The sequence below is a fragment of the Natrix helvetica genome (assembly GCF_964273705.1).
Source record: "Natrix helvetica genome assembly, chromosome: 6".
In the NCBI taxonomy this organism is placed as follows: domain Eukaryota; kingdom Metazoa; phylum Chordata; class Lepidosauria; order Squamata; family Natricidae; genus Natrix; species Natrix helvetica.
This window is the reverse complement of record NC_138553.1, coordinates 86,000,170-86,015,497: the sequence shown is the minus strand read 5'-3', so window position 1 is coordinate 86,015,497 and position 15,328 is coordinate 86,000,170. Positions and strand designations below refer to the sequence as shown.

At 43.6% G+C, this 15,328-nt stretch overlaps 1 protein-coding gene across 7 annotated transcripts in view; it reads right to left on the bottom strand.

The window, feature by feature from the left end:
* PCLO (piccolo presynaptic cytomatrix protein) overlaps positions 1-6,953 on the bottom strand; it is a 100,679-nt gene extending 93,726 nt beyond the window's left edge. For 6 of the 7 annotated variants that reach the window (XM_081956894.1, XM_081956896.1, XM_081956897.1 and 3 more), the window contains exons 1-2: positions 6,774-6,953; positions 834-2,007 (exon numbers count right to left, since the gene is read on the bottom strand). In XM_081956894.1, coding sequence (XP_081813020.1) covers positions 834-2,007; positions 6,774-6,799 — 1,200 coding nt within the window. In that variant the 5' untranslated portion in view covers positions 6,800-6,953. The remainder of the gene's footprint in view (positions 1-833; positions 2,008-6,773) is intronic. The other variant, XM_081956898.1, reaches the window with a different exon arrangement.
* Positions 6,954-15,328: the final 8,375 nt, after the last annotated feature.

The window sequence follows — 15,328 nt, the reverse complement described above, 5'->3', positions numbered from 1 at the left end:
TACTTTGAGGCAGCAAAAACAAGGGAAGGTAATCTGCAGATTGGGCCCGTCCTGGACCATTCACTTATGTCATATATTTAAAATATATGGTCAGCTTTCAGCTTGCATGAGTTATCACCAGCTGTTGCGTGTATTACATTTTTAATTGCTGTTTTTAATTCTAGTTTTTCTTCTGTATTCTGAACTATTGTACAAGGAATCTAAGGTGCGTAATGTAAACATAAAAGTAAACATGCTGTCTTGTTTAATGAATGTGCTTTGGTAGAGATACTTACACCTGCATACCTTATCTGGCCCTGCGTTCCCTTTGGGGGAGACAACTCCAGGCAACCCAAAGAAGGAATTCTCACTAAATCCAGCTTAGGCCAAGGCTGCTTATTACACCTCCTCATGTCTTTCTACCCTTCTGGTAAGTAAAATTAAATGCAAATATGTCATTTTAATCATTATTGGGAAAACTGGGAATATTTAGAATCTATAAGTTGAATGAATAAAGAAAGCAGTTGCCAAAGGAAAAATGCAACAGCTACAGCAGCTTCCAACTCAGATGGGACACCAAGGCCAGCATGTCCAGCTGACTCATCCCAAGCAGCCGGAGAGGGTGACCGATCTTTCAATGGTCAGAGGACAGCAATTTTGCCATGATCAGTCTTATTATGAAGAAGCTTCCATGACATTCCAGAAACCTGCTGATCACGGGGAGCAAACCGACATCTGACAAATACTAATCCTATGCTGATAAATTCTCTACTTGTCTGAAATTTAGCTTCCTTTCAATAATGTGTTTTTTTAAATGGGCCCATGCATTTATATCTTAAATGTACCGTACTTACCTCTGTTATATGAGGATTAGGATCAAAGCCGCATAAGCTGCAGACTACAGTTTGACACTGGGTGCAAGTGCTATAATTGGCCTTCTCGGGAACGTGCAGGAGGAGTTCAGTGTTTGTGCAAAGCGGGCAAAGCATTTTCTTTGTGGCTTGTAATCCAGGTTGTAAGGGAGTCCCATGTTGCGGTTGGGAAGGTCCAGACAGTGGCGGGTCAGGCTTCGTAGGCCCCGCCTGTCGCTGGGACTGAACGGGAGGCTCAGCCTGTTGGGCGGGAAGCTTTGCAGGGAGCCCAGGCTGCTGAGGGGGCTGTTTTCCAGGTGCTCCGGGCTGAGGAAGGGCTGCTTTTGCGGGGCCAGTTGAACGTTGCAATGGTTGCTTACTGGAGGCTGCTGGTTCGGCCTTTGCAGGGCCCTCCGGCTGCTGAGCTTTCTGCTTAGAAGGAGGCGCTCCCTGCTGCGGTGCTGGTTTTTTGAGAGCAGGGGATTGGGAGGCTGTTTTAGCAAGGCCCACACTAGGCGCCTTTTCAGCTCCCGACTGTTGTGGGGAGGGTTTTGCAGGTTTCGTAGATTCTTGTTTTGGGAAGGGAGAGGTGGGTGGTTCTGGAGACTCTTTTGCTTCTTCTGTTGTTTGGCCAGAGCCCGGCCTCTGGCTTTGCTTAGGCATCCCAGTTTGTAGCTGCTGCTGCAACGCCTGCTTGGGAGGTCCTGCTTTTTGTGGGCCCGGTTTGAAGGGCCCGTGATGTGGACTGCTCGGCTTGGGAGCTGAATGCTGCGGAGGCTGCCTGGAGAGCCCCTCTTGTTGCTCAGATCTCTCCTGATTCTTTTGGGTGGGCTTCACTTTCTTGGAGCCTTCGTTCTGGTTTGTATCCGAGTCAGATATCAAATCAAAAGGATTGAATTTATTGACAACAGATGTGACTGCGCCAAATGGGTTGGCATCTGAGAGAAAGCTGGGCATCATAGTTGGCTTCTGGTCATCTTTTAAATCAGTCTTCGATTTAGACTCTCTCAAACTCATGGACGATGTGCTTCTTCCAGGGACCTGTTGCTCTGTTTTCAGGGTATCAACTGTTTTGCTTTTACTTAGCGTAGGGAGCCTAGGATCTGGTGGCTTGCCCTGGGGATCTGGAGACTTGTCCTGTTGCTTTGGGTGATCACTGCCATCCGGTGGAGCAGGTCTGTAAAGATATCATGATAATAAGCAAAGTTAACCCAATGCAATGACCTCTGAATATTAGAAACCAAAATAAGAAAATGAATTCAATGTTTTAATTCAAGTAAAGATGTCCTTCTCATCTCTTATCTTTCACACGCAGAGGCATTTTCCAAATTCAGAGTATAGGTGAGAGGTGACAGGTAGATGATGCAAAATTATATATGACATTTCCTGCTGGGGCTGATGAATTTTATTACCGGTGATTGTTATATTGGCTATATTTCTGACTTTCACTATAGTATGTTTATTAGTAGGACCAGCAAGATGAATATTCTCTAACCTGAGAAAATTCTCATCTTCAAAGAATCCTAGGATTGGAAGGAATCTTGAAGGTCTTCAAGTCCAGGAAAACCTCACACTATCTCAGGCCAACGGCTTTCCAATCTTCACTTCAAAACCCTCAGTGAATGAGACAACCATAACTTCATCAGGCAGAGAAACTCTCCCACTGTTTAAAAGTTCTTGAAGAGATTACCTAGTGGAGCCAAAGACTAAACTGAATACTCACTTTGGACAATTTTTGTCCAACCTTTTACCTAGGCATTACATGTGGTTAAGATATGAATATATAATTCAAAAGTCAAATGAATCCCATCAACCAAGGACTGAAGTGCCTGTCTAGTTTTAGGACCAGGAAGGACGACAGGTTTTTTTCAGGCTACATCTGACTTGATGAATGATCATAATTTGTGCATGCACAAACATTGCACAAGGAACGTATCAAAAGTTAAGATTTTTATCCCTGAATATATGTCAGGTAAAATGCTAATAACGTGCATAAAGCAAAAATCAATAAAAGACTCAACTTTTAATTCTTATCTGTGTGCTGCCACTATTTTGGAAAAATGTCAGAGTGAAATTCCGCTCTCTTCAGCAGTGTGTTGGTGAATGGCTGAGATACATTTCTCTCTCTCTCTCTGAAGAATAGTTTGTTCACTAACTCTTCTACTCTGCTTTGAGTTACTTGTTTCAGTTTTCAGCATCAACCATTAAAAGTCCTAATGTCTACAGACATTATTCCCTGCTGCACATTAATTTTAAAATGTGTTACTCGTGACATTTAACCTATTAAAATTTCTCTGCTCTGAGAATAATAAAAATAAAGTGACCCTGCAATAATGTTTAATCAAGAGCTTCATCAGAAATGAATTGCTTTTTTTGTGTAAATATTAGGAACATACAGTACTATAGTGGATTTATTTATAAGTTATTTTAACTTGTTAATATTTCCAGCTGGCAAAATCCTTAGGACAATGGACCGCTACTGAAAAGCTTCCAAATGGTTTGTTTGCTCCTAATTTCTACTAAATCATGTTCTCCATACGTAATTGCTGCCAGTCATAGCCAGGAAAAATATGAACCGAGTAATAACTAAGATAGTCTTCCCACATTGGTTACCCTGCAAATGTCTTGATGCTGGAACATCTAACATTCTTGGCAAGAAATAGCCTTTGCCCTCGATGGCTGAAATTTCACAGAGCTGCAGTATCAACACACTGGGAGGGTATCAAATTTGGAAAGATTTCCCTTTCTTTCTAAATTAGGAGCCACTATGATCTTTGATCCCTATATCTGGCTCTACTATGAAGTGCTGAATGCAGAGCTTATTGGCTGGATAGGTTAAAGCGGGTACATCTCAAGGATGATATGCAAAGAAGAAACTAGCATGCCAGGTGTCAACAAGTTGTTAGAACGAGACAGATAATCCACTACATCCATTATAACTTTGCTTTTAACACTTGAGATCAGAGCAGAAAAGACATTACATAAGAGACCAGGCCTTTCTTCATGCCAGTCAGGAAGGGAAGGCTTATATGCCCTCTCACCATGATTACATAAAAATATCATGCCTATACAGGGAAAGAATAGTTTTCCTGTCTAAGCTTCTTAGGAAATCTATCATGTAAAAATAACCAAAAAAGAAGGTTACAAGCATATTGCTATTCCACCAACCTTTCTTTTTAAACTATTAATTTCATTTCTTTGAAACTCATTTATACAGTTTTGAAATATAGAGCGAACACAGATATTTAAAAAATTTAAAAAATATATATTATTGCAAGATGTACGAAGAGCAGCCTATTGTTGATTCCCAAGCTGTCTTAACATTTAAATGAATCATGATTTAAATTTTTACATTTTAACTGTTGCTGTAAAGTGTTTTATTTTTCTTTTTTAGTAATAATGTTTAGTGAATCTTGCATATCAAATTTATAGAGGTAGACATAAAATTCGTTTACAGGGTGACATGGAAGCAAAATTATGAAAACATGCTGGTCAGTGACAGTCAATATCACAATTACTCTAACAGTTACTTCCAATTTTCTCTGCTTTACTTGCCAATAAATTGAAATTAAAGCCATAAAGTCATTTTGTAGGATCCCCACCGTTTTCTTCCCTGTAAATTAGTTCCTAGCAATTTGGGGGGGGGGGGGGGCAGGATTCTCTGTGTGAAACCAATGCTTTTCCTCCCCCTCCCCCTCTTTCTTCTCTCTCCCTCCCTCCCCCTCCACACTTCAAATAAACTATAAATAACAAAATATTTTAATTATTAACTTAAAAAATCTCCATCAATGGTGAGAAACACAGACTACTAAGTCCTCATTGAAGAGTACACATACCAATTAAAAACAAGCTACTTGTTGCATAGGTAAACCAAGATTAAAAAAAAAAACCAGTGCAGGAACAATGACCAAGCAAGACTATCACATTCACCCTCCGTAGACCTTTGGATGAGTCATTAATATCCTATAAAGGTGTACTATAACTATTTCAAAATCATCACTTACAACAATATACCATAAAAATAATCTTTCTAGAAAATAATATGACAAACACTATAGAAAAGAAAATGGGTTAAAAAACTGCTATCATTTTAGATTATTGATTTTTAGGTGTTAGATATCTTGATTGCTTTTTTGGAGAGAGGGGGAAAGGGAGTGAGGGAGAAAGACATAATCACTGTAATATTAAGATATTTTACTGTATGTGGCCCAGTGGTGGGTTCCTACCGGTTCGGACTGGTTCGGGCAAACTGTTAGTGGTTTGGCGGCCTGGGTAGCTGGAACAGGCAGTGACCCAGGCGGTGTCACCATCTTGTTTTGAGGTTGTACTTCTTTTCATTGTACTGTGCATGCGTGCGTGCGTGCATATGGGCACGGCACACACACAAGCGAACCGGCAATAGTACTGCCAGAACTCACCCCTGATGTGGCCTTATGGCTGTAATAATCAGATTGAATTGAATTAATAGATGCAATTGGATCTGTCACAAAGAGATGTGTTAATAGCAGAAAAGTTTTGATCCCTCACAACATATCTTGTACACGCAAGCCCTCACTTGCTAAAAATATATCTATAACCAAAGGTTACATTTCAGAAAAGCACATAAAAGTGTCTACATAGATAAAATAAAACTTATGTCAACTGATTGAAGATAAGTCTTTGGAAGGGCTCATCTAAAGGAACCAGATATACTTCAGATGTGATTAAACCACTATGACCAGAAGTGGAAAGGGGAAAGGTTTGGAAACCAGCTTCAAACTTTCCTTATCACCAGAAGCCATGCGAATGGATGGGAACAGATATTAAAGCTGGAGAAAAGAACAGGAGGCCTCTAAAACCCACCCACCCCATTTCCCCACCTAGAAGTCATCCCAAAACCTGAAGAATGGACCACGTGAAAATGGCCATGATGCCAAACTCTCTTGAAGTGCAGAGAGTTGGGGTTATTCCCCCATAAGGCAATTGCACTTTGAGTTCATAGAATGCATAGAGCCAATGAACCTTATACACTAACGTTAGAAATGGCTACAGGTGGAAGACTGACATATCTTAGGTATATGTAGATATACATGTAGATACTTATATAAGGTAAAAGTAAAGGCTCCCCTTGCACATGTGTGCTCTCGACTCTAGGGAGGGGGGGGGTGCCAATCTCCATTTCAAAGCCAAAGAGCCAGCGCTGTCCGAAGGTGTCTCCATGGTCATGTGGCCAGCATGACTCCACGCTGAAAGAACACGGAACACTGTTCCCTTCCCACCAAAGGTGGTCCCTATTCTTCTACTTGCATTTTTTATGTGCTTTCGAACTACTAGATTGTAGCTGGGACAAGTAACAGGAGCTCAATCTGTTACGTGGTGCTAAGGATTCAAACCGCCGAACTGCCGAACTTTATGATCGACAAGCTCAGCATCTTAGCCACTGAGCCACCGCGTCCCTTTACTTATATATACATCTACTTATGTACATGTATATACTAAAGCTGCTTACATGAAAACAAATGCCTGAAAACAACTCACCCTCCTTTTGTTTTTCTCCCAAGAAAGACCAGCATTTCTTAACATTTCATCAACTGACCTGTGTGTATTTTAACCTAGCTAATATATGTAACAGTGTTGTTGAATTGTAATTTTAAAGCTTTCTGAATTCTGAAAAATAACTTGTGTACATAACCCCAAATGGTTTAGGTCTGAGGAGACACAGAATGCCTCTCTACAGGGCATTTGCTGCCTAGCAATATTTTTTCATCTGTTTAATACTTCTGCATGTCAAAAAGTTGGCATTTTAAAGAAAGCAGCCAACATTCTCTTCAGATTAAAAGATTCTGTCATTTTACTGTCCCAAATTTCTAAAAGAGACAAAAAAGCATTCAAGTTCAGCTAAGGGCATTTAGTCTCATCCCTCATCACTCTAACTCAAAACCCCATCCGTATTTTAGCACAAACCTTCTGCCATAAGGAACAAAATGCATCAGTTACACTCCATCCAGCTCACCGACTGCCCCATGCTAAGCCATGGTGGGGGAGGGGCTTTAGCTAAGGCCACAGCTGGAGACCCCAAGGAGGGTAAATCCTCAGCCACAGAAGTCCGGCCTGCCTCACAGGGTTGCTGTAATGGAGATTAAAACAAAGGAGGAAAGGCAGGGGGCACAGGAAGATGAGGACGGTAATCAGCCCATTTTATTTTGTAAAACACAGATTAGGATTTGTGGGGATTCAGCTAATTGTGGCTTATTTGGTAAGGCATAATTAAGCAAGTCTTGGCCTAGCATGATCTGTGAATTGGATCCTAAAGAGATGAGTTTACCTTTCTATGAGGAATCTTAGATTGGAAGGGATTATTACGGCTATCAAGACCAACCACTTGCATCCCTAGCAGACTTCAAAAAAACTAAGGGACAGACTAAAAAAGTACATTAAAACAACATGGCCACATATATATTTACTGAGGATACAAAATTATAAACAGCTTGGCAGAGGTCCTGACATCTAATGCTAGTAATAACATTCGTAAAGTCCTTGATCTATTTTGTCATGGTTCTGGTTTATATTTTTATTTCTCTTTGCCACCCAGAGTTCCTCTAAGAGCATTTCTCTCCTTCTTCCCTTTTCCTTGCAACAGGGAGAAACCCAAGGTGTGTTTTCAGAGCTGTCGCGTCATTTGAACTAGGCAGATCAACTAAGTTCATGGAAATAGGTATCCTTCAGATCTGGCTTTATTTACAAAGCTGGCTTGTTTCAACTAATCACAGTTAAGACTGTGGATTTGGGCCTAATGCAAAATGTTAATTAATCTTAATTAGAAAAAATGAAGCCTGAGATTTGCTGTGCTATTACAACATTAAATAATGTTTTAACCTTTACAGAGGTAAACAATTTTCATACTGTTTCCTAGCTATCTATGTTCGTGCTCATGAAGTTACCAGGAACTGAATCTGACTTGGGGGAGATTTCTCTCATTTATTGCAAATCTGTTGTATCTATTAGGCCTACCCTTATTTTGTCCCATATAATTCCAGTTCAATTTCAGAATTTTGATTAAACTAACTCATAAAATGAACAATTACATATACGAATCAAAACCACTCTGGGATCATACTATGCAGGCTGATTCAGACCAAGAAAAGCAAAATATTTCCTCATATAGTGTACAGTGAAATACAGAAGTTACTTCCATATGATGTGATGGTGGCTATCAAATCTTTACATGTTAGACAAACTTATGGCCAACTAGTACAAGAGCTACATACTGCCTACAGAATCAGAGTCTCTGTGACCTTCCTTTAAGCATCTGGTTAGCCATTTTTGTGGGAAACTATCTGAACAAAAAAAGCAGCAACAATAGCCGCGCAGGGGAGTACAGGTGGGTTTAGTATGTTGATACATCCCTCTTTCTTTACTATAAACATTTAGATTTGCTCAAGATCCTGCAAATTAACAGATAAAGTTGAATGTATCTCATCATAGATAACCCACTGGATGAATTTCCCCAAATGAGGCACCTTTTTGATATTGTATAAATGTCGGTGGGCAGAAGGATTTTGCATTTCAATCACTTTGCAAATGGAGATAGTTGGCAATGTTTTTAGGTACAAATTAATATTGTAAGTAATGACACCATACTTTTAAATCCAATTAACATATACCTCTTAGTGAAGAAAAACAGGCCAACCTGCCAACAGGTATTTAGGCATAGATATAAGTTATTGCAAAAGATAGGCCAAGGTATACATTAACCTCAATAAAAATAGGTACAAGAATGAAAAATGGTTTAGTAACTAGTTTATGCTCTTGGTAGCAGTAAGTAGGACAAAGTAGTAAATAGGGCGAAACCTGAGATGCAGCAAAAATGGGAAAGTCTCCAGTCAACTAAGTCAAAATAAAAAGAACACAAAACATATAAGGCATGTGGCAGTAAGTACATAGAACAAATTGAACACCAAGCTTTAATTTAACAGGGTGCAGAACATCTGTTGATTTAGAGGGCTACCTCATTCAGCCTAAATTGTAGACCATAGATGTACATAGTTGTTGCGACATTAGAGATCATATAAAACATTAAGTACATCAAGTAAAACATTCACCAAGCTGTATTTATGTGGGATATCTCTCTACTGTTTGCAATCCATAAAGCTCATTATTTTAGACTGAGTTAATTCCATTAAGATTGAAATAGGGAGAAAATGTCACTGAACAACTAGGGCAGATCATTAGTGCTAAGTATAAAAATATTTCATTTCAAGAGCTATACATGTTGGCAGAGAACATGTACCAATCTGTTTAGATATTATGTTTATCTTCATATGCAGGAAAATCTTAAAATTAGTCTGTGCGGTGTCAGTAGGAAAAAAAACATTAATTTAGATCCAAACTCTGTAACGGCAAATCAATTGAACAGATAACATTTTTCAATCGTTGCATCATTTTCTTGTATAAATCATGTTACTTATATAGATTTAGACTATTTATATAGTCTAAGTGCTAAATATAAGTCTAAGTGCTATTACATACACACAGGCTCATACAACATGTGTCTGTACTGTATGTAACGCTCAAGCACAAACCTGGTGTAACAGATATTTTTTCATGGCCGTCATTTTGGTGTGACGTAGCAAAACAGCTGTCAGCAATGAAAGCGCTTAGGCCGAGGGAAGCCTGGGTAGGGTGCTCTTCTTACACCAAACATTGGCCACTTTAGCCTACATTTTTCTGCTTTTTCCTGTTTTTGAATACTGCATACAAATCTCCTGTGCTTTCTAGTTGTATTCTAATAAGAAGATTTTGAGACAGAACGATACCCATTCCTACAACAAATCTAATGGTGACTTAAAGCTTTCGTTGTCAGGCTCGCAGAATGTGATTTGGCAAAAACGTTTTACACTCTACACATAAACATACAGCGCGCGCGCGCGCGCACACACACACACACAAGCATATTGCAGCATGGCCGTCTCCGGTGGCTACTAAGAAGCCTCCGCGGGCAGCGGCGGGAGAGGCGCCCGGAGGAAGCGGCCCTTTCAGCACCATGGACAGCTGCCTGGGCCCTGCCGGCCGCGAGAGCTGCTGCTGCTGCCGCCGCCGCCGCGTCCGGAGATGCCGGCGGCCTCTGGGCGAAGGGTGGCGGGGACCCACGGGCAGAACGACCCCAGTGGCCCCGCCAACCTCCCTTCGTCCTCCTCCTCGGCCTCACGAAACAGCCAAGGCCGGCGAGGGCTACTGCTGCTGCTGCAATCCAGCGCCGGAGGGAGGGAGGGATGATGCTTAAGCGCAGGAAAAACGGAGACCACTTCCAAACTGGGGGGGGGGGGGGGGCTGCAGAGCTTCGGGCCCAGAATCAACCTCCTCCGCCCCCCGCCCCCCCCCGTGAAGCAGAAGCTGCTCCCATTTTAGCTGGGGTAAACATCGCGGGGGGGGGGGAAGACCGACGCTCAGTTCATCCACCCTGGAGGAGCCCTGTAAGGCTTTCCCACGGAGGGAGAGGGGGAGGACGCCGGGGACGGATCCTCTCTCCCTCCCCAAGGAAAGGCGGCCCGTGCGGCAGGCTCATCCCAGAGCGACCCTCTGCTCCCTCGCCCTCGCTTGCTGCCCCCCCCCCGCCCTCCCTCCCCGCCTCCACCACTACCCCGGGCGTGCCTGGTGGAGGGAGGCGGCTCCGGGCCGGCGGTCTTTCCTGCGGGCAGCGCCTGCTGCGCCCTTGACATGACAGCGGCAATCTGCCGGCGCTCCTCCGGGCTCAAGCGGCTCAGGTCCCCCGCCAGGTCCCCGGCAGCGGCCCCAGGCACGCCTTCGGGCAGCCCGGCCGGGCTTTCGCCGCCCTCCAGGCTGGCTTCGTTGCCCATGGTGAGCGAGAGCGGTCGCCGGCGAGCAGGGGCGGCAGCGGCCGGAAGGCGGAGGGGCAGGTGGGCGCACCCTCGGGGCCCTTCCCGCCCGGGCGCTCAGTCCTCCGCGAGGGGGCTCCCCATGGCCGGCCGGCCCGGCGCCTTCCGTGGCTGCGGCTGCGGCGCTGGCGGAGAAAGAGGCAGCCCAGGGAAAACATCCCAGAGTTCCCCGGGCCCGGCCGCACAGCGCATGCGCCAGCACCGGCGGGCGGGGGGTTCCGCTGGATGGCTTTTCGCTTCGCCCGCGCGGAGGCTTCTGCGCCCGCCGGGGAGGAGCGAGCCGCGCGCCCCCACCTTGCCGGCGCGGAAGCCTCGGGAGGCCATCCGCTTCGCTGGCGGGGCTGGTTTCTGCCGCACGTGGCCGTGGGGCGGGAGGGCGAAGGTGGCGGGGCTCCCGCTGGCCCAGCGCTCCTTTTTTTCCACCCAAGAGGAAGAAAGGCGGCAGGAGAACAAAAGCCCAGAGCGGAATTTCAAGCTACACGGAAGATCCACCTAAGGAAAAACTTCATGAAATGCGTGTCATGGAAGCGGAAGGAGGGGGCTCATAAAGGGAAACCGCCTTTTCTGGCTTCGGCAGTCGGGAATGGCAGAGAACTCCCCCCCCCCTCAGCTTCCCCCCTCCAGGTGGCCTGCTGACCGCTTGCTGTGGGCATGGATGGTGCGGATGTGCGTGGCCCCTTTGGTCTCTGCATAAAGGGATAAACTGCCACCTTTTGTACCTGTGTTGTGGCATTGCACTCAAATACCTTAGTGGTAATGTTTGCGTGGTGGTGCTCAATCATGTTGTCATAATTGTAGCTGCCTCTGCCTTTCAGAATGGGTTCACATCAGCCTCTATCTCTCTCTGGGGGTGAAGCCTCCTCAATTCTTCAGTCTCTCTTTGCAGGAAGTGATTTTTGCTCCTGGAAGTCGTTTTTCTGGACCTTCTTTAAAATGTGGCACCCAGAACCGGGCAGAGTATTCGAGGCGTGACTAATGCGCAGTGGTGATTAGATTGATTGCTTCCTGTGGTTTGGGAATTGTGTTGAGATAGCTTAAAATCAAGTGGGCCTTTTTTGCAGCCCCTTTGCATGGCTGATTCATAGATAGTTTACAGTAAACTCCTCCCCCCCCCCCCACATCCCCACCTGCCTGTTCTACTGACTCACTGTCCCTCGGCTTGGCTGAAAGCGGAGCCGTATTTTATAAGAGACGGCAGTCTGCATTTTCCCCTCCCCATTTAGAATGCCATTCAGGAGCAGAGTCATCTCCCAAATCCAGCCAGCAAAACTCGGCACGGAGGGCATGGAGCCCTGTCCTAATGTTTCTTTCAGGTATCCAAAATCATATTTATACTTATATATCTTATCCAGTACATGCTTGATGAAATAAATAAAATAAAAATGAACCAAACGAAACCAGCAGCAGAAGATAATACCAGAAGCAGCTAGGAGTTAAGTTCTGGAGCATCAATCCAGGGAAAAAGGGGGCACAGGAACCATTTTCAGTAAAATGTCAGATTCCTCCAACTGGGAGCCCTCATTGAGACAACCGGCTTCACGGAACCTGGTATCCAGGAGAGGTTTTGGAATCGTCTGTGACGTCGTGAAAGTGCTTTTAAAGTGCAGGGTTCAGGCAGCTGGGCCAACTGTAGACACCCAGCGACCTTGGAGCCCAATTTCAGAGAGTTCTCCTGGGGGGGGGGGAACCTCCCAGCACCTTTAGTCTTCCTCTCAATTTGCATAGTTGTCTATTCTTGCCTTTTAATCCCTTTGGTTCAATATGAATCGTTGCATTTAAAATGCATTTCAGGAGGCTCTCACTGTGGTGGCTTCCATAAAATTATGACTCAATGAAATAGAGTTTGACACCCCTGTTCTAGAGAATCTGGTATTTGCGGGAAGCCCTGAATTACGGAACCCCCCTTCAGTTCACCTAAGGAATAGATGAAGAAAAAGCATTCTTTATGATGATGCTGAAAAGCTAGCAAGGACCGTAGTTTCTCAGATCAAGTGTCAGGATTATTCTCAAATATTAAAATGTATTTATTTGTTAATGTTTTGGTTTTTGCAGAGGAGAGCCAGAAAAGTCTATCATTTTTAATCCTTTCTCACAACAGAATTTATAGTCAAGAAGGGGAAATAATCTGAAACAATGTCAGAAGGAAGGTTTACATGTAGTGGTACTAAATCATCAGCATTCCCTCTACTAAGGCTAGTTTCATGGCTTTGGCCAAAGGGAAAAAATTGACTGTTGTGGCTGTTGTGATTGTTACTCTCCTCCCTCCAAGATCTCTTAGAAATAGAATCCTTTTTAGTCATAAAGCGCTACTAGTTCACCTGAAGCATGCCGTACGGGGAACAATTTTGACTAATACGCCTTTGTTTCACTCCTGCAATCGCAGCACATCTTGAGAAATTATGGAGCTCTAAAATGCTGTGATCTATTTTTAGTTCTCTCTCTTGGGATAGCTGATACAGAAGGAGATTTAATGTAATGTGTCAGCATGGGGGGGGGGGAGGGGGGGAGGGGCTGTTTTTAACATAAGAAAGGGGATTCCATGAAATACTTTTGAATTTTTACCCATGGCAGTTAATATGGTGCCCAATTTCAAATTGGAAACATTAAACCTCTTCACTGCTTTTTAGTATCTGGCAGAATACCCATATTGGCTATTTCAATAACTCAGAATGGAAGCACAATTTAAACATCTTTAGGCAGCTTTCAATAGACACCCATCGCCTGTTACAGTTAAGATACAGAATGCTGAATTAGAACTTGGACGGATCAAAGAGGGCAAAACATTATTATGCTATTTTACTTTAGATGTTCAGAATTACTTAATCCATGTTTATGATCCAAATTACATCGAGAATCCCCGGGGTGGGGTGGGGGTTACACTTCAAAGGGTGGCCTTGAGGCAGATAACTGTGCATTCCTTCCATAAGGGAAGACGGGCCCGGTATTGATGAAGCCCTGGAGGCAGAGCAAACATTCTCTGAGGGTCGCTGGAGCAACATCTGTTCTCTTCCACAACTTCATTTGATTCAGACAGAAGGAGGGAGGGAGGCAGAATATTCATCATCGCTGAGCTATTTCAAAAGCTGCACCCCCCCCCCCATTTGTCTCAATATCCCCACCATTTCTACTTGGATCAACTGATCCGAGTTTCAGTGAGGCAACTATAATTGTAAGAGCAACAGCTCCAAGTCTTCTGCATTTATCCAGTTCATCTTAGAAAATCAGTTTTACTGTTGTGGGATAAAGCTCAACTTTATTCTCGGGGAGAACTAAGGGAGATGGGTCTTTGCAGGGACGAGGGAAGCCAACCAACCCGGAAGAACCTGAAGGAAGCGGGAGCTAATCACACCTGCCTTTTTGCCAAGGAAACTAAGCATGGCTAAAAAGATATTAAATGAGTTTGTGTGCTAAATGATGAGATGCCTCACCCAATTCAGAAGCCGCTTCTCTTATTTTTGGAAAAGAGTTGAGAACCTGAGTTGAGTAGATCTGCAGCTGTTGAATTCCATATCACCATGAGCCATTTTAGGGCAGCCCCTTGTCCGAGTTGGGAACCATTTCACCTGATTTCACCCCCACTTGCAGCTCTGGCAGCCGCTTTAATGCTAGTGGAAGGGAGCGGCTCGGCTCCTCTCCTCTCCCACCTTCTCTGTTGTCTGGAATGGAGCTCTGGCTCAGAAATCCATTGATGCAACCCCGAAGATGCACTTGGAGTCCAGGAATAGACTCTGGTCTGAATCAAAAACCTTTTGTTTTTCTGGATCCCTTCTTGTGCTTCTGAGGGCATTTAATACCCTTGCAAAGGGTCCATTCTGGAACACCTACTACCCCCAGAACTTTAGGAAGTTTTGTATCAGAGTAGGGAAAAGCTGACAAACTCCAAGTGAATTTTGAAGCTGCTAGAAAGAGAGTAACTCCTCTAATCTCCATCATTTCCAGTCTTGGTCCACAATGAACTCTTAGTCCATTGTGAGTATTCAGACTGTGATAGACCTGTGCAGGAGGACACAGCACTGCATGTGTCTATGGGAATAGTGTATCCGTGCCCGATAGACAGACAGGCAGACAGGAATAAAGAAATGAGAATTTTTCCTACATTCAAAATTCCAAAAGGCAAAAGATTGCCTAAAGAACAAATGGGAGATTCGACTAGCTCTTTTCCCCATAATGAAGTAAACTTTGTACCTTGTTACTAAATATGGTAACTGTCTATTAGAAAAAAGGTGATGCAATATTGATGTATATAGAACAGTAGGCTACCCAAGTGGGTTATGAACAAATACATATACCTGAGTTTGCTTGTGAAGGGGAGAAACCTATGTTTGAGGATAGATATATTGACAGCTTGTTAACATTTTAGACATATTTTCAATCAGTTTTCCACCTCAAAATGCATTAAAATGCTCACACACGTGCAATTATACATTTTCTTTCAATTCTAATATTCTTATTTAAACAAATCTTCCTAATACATGGATTTTGTGTACAAATTTTGTGCCAGGAATTTGTAGAAAAAATGTGAGAAGTGCACCACCCGGCAGCCAGATCTATAATGTATTAATCCCACAAATGGCAATGGGCTGCTTCATTAAAAACAAAACAAAGATTATACTTGTAGATGCG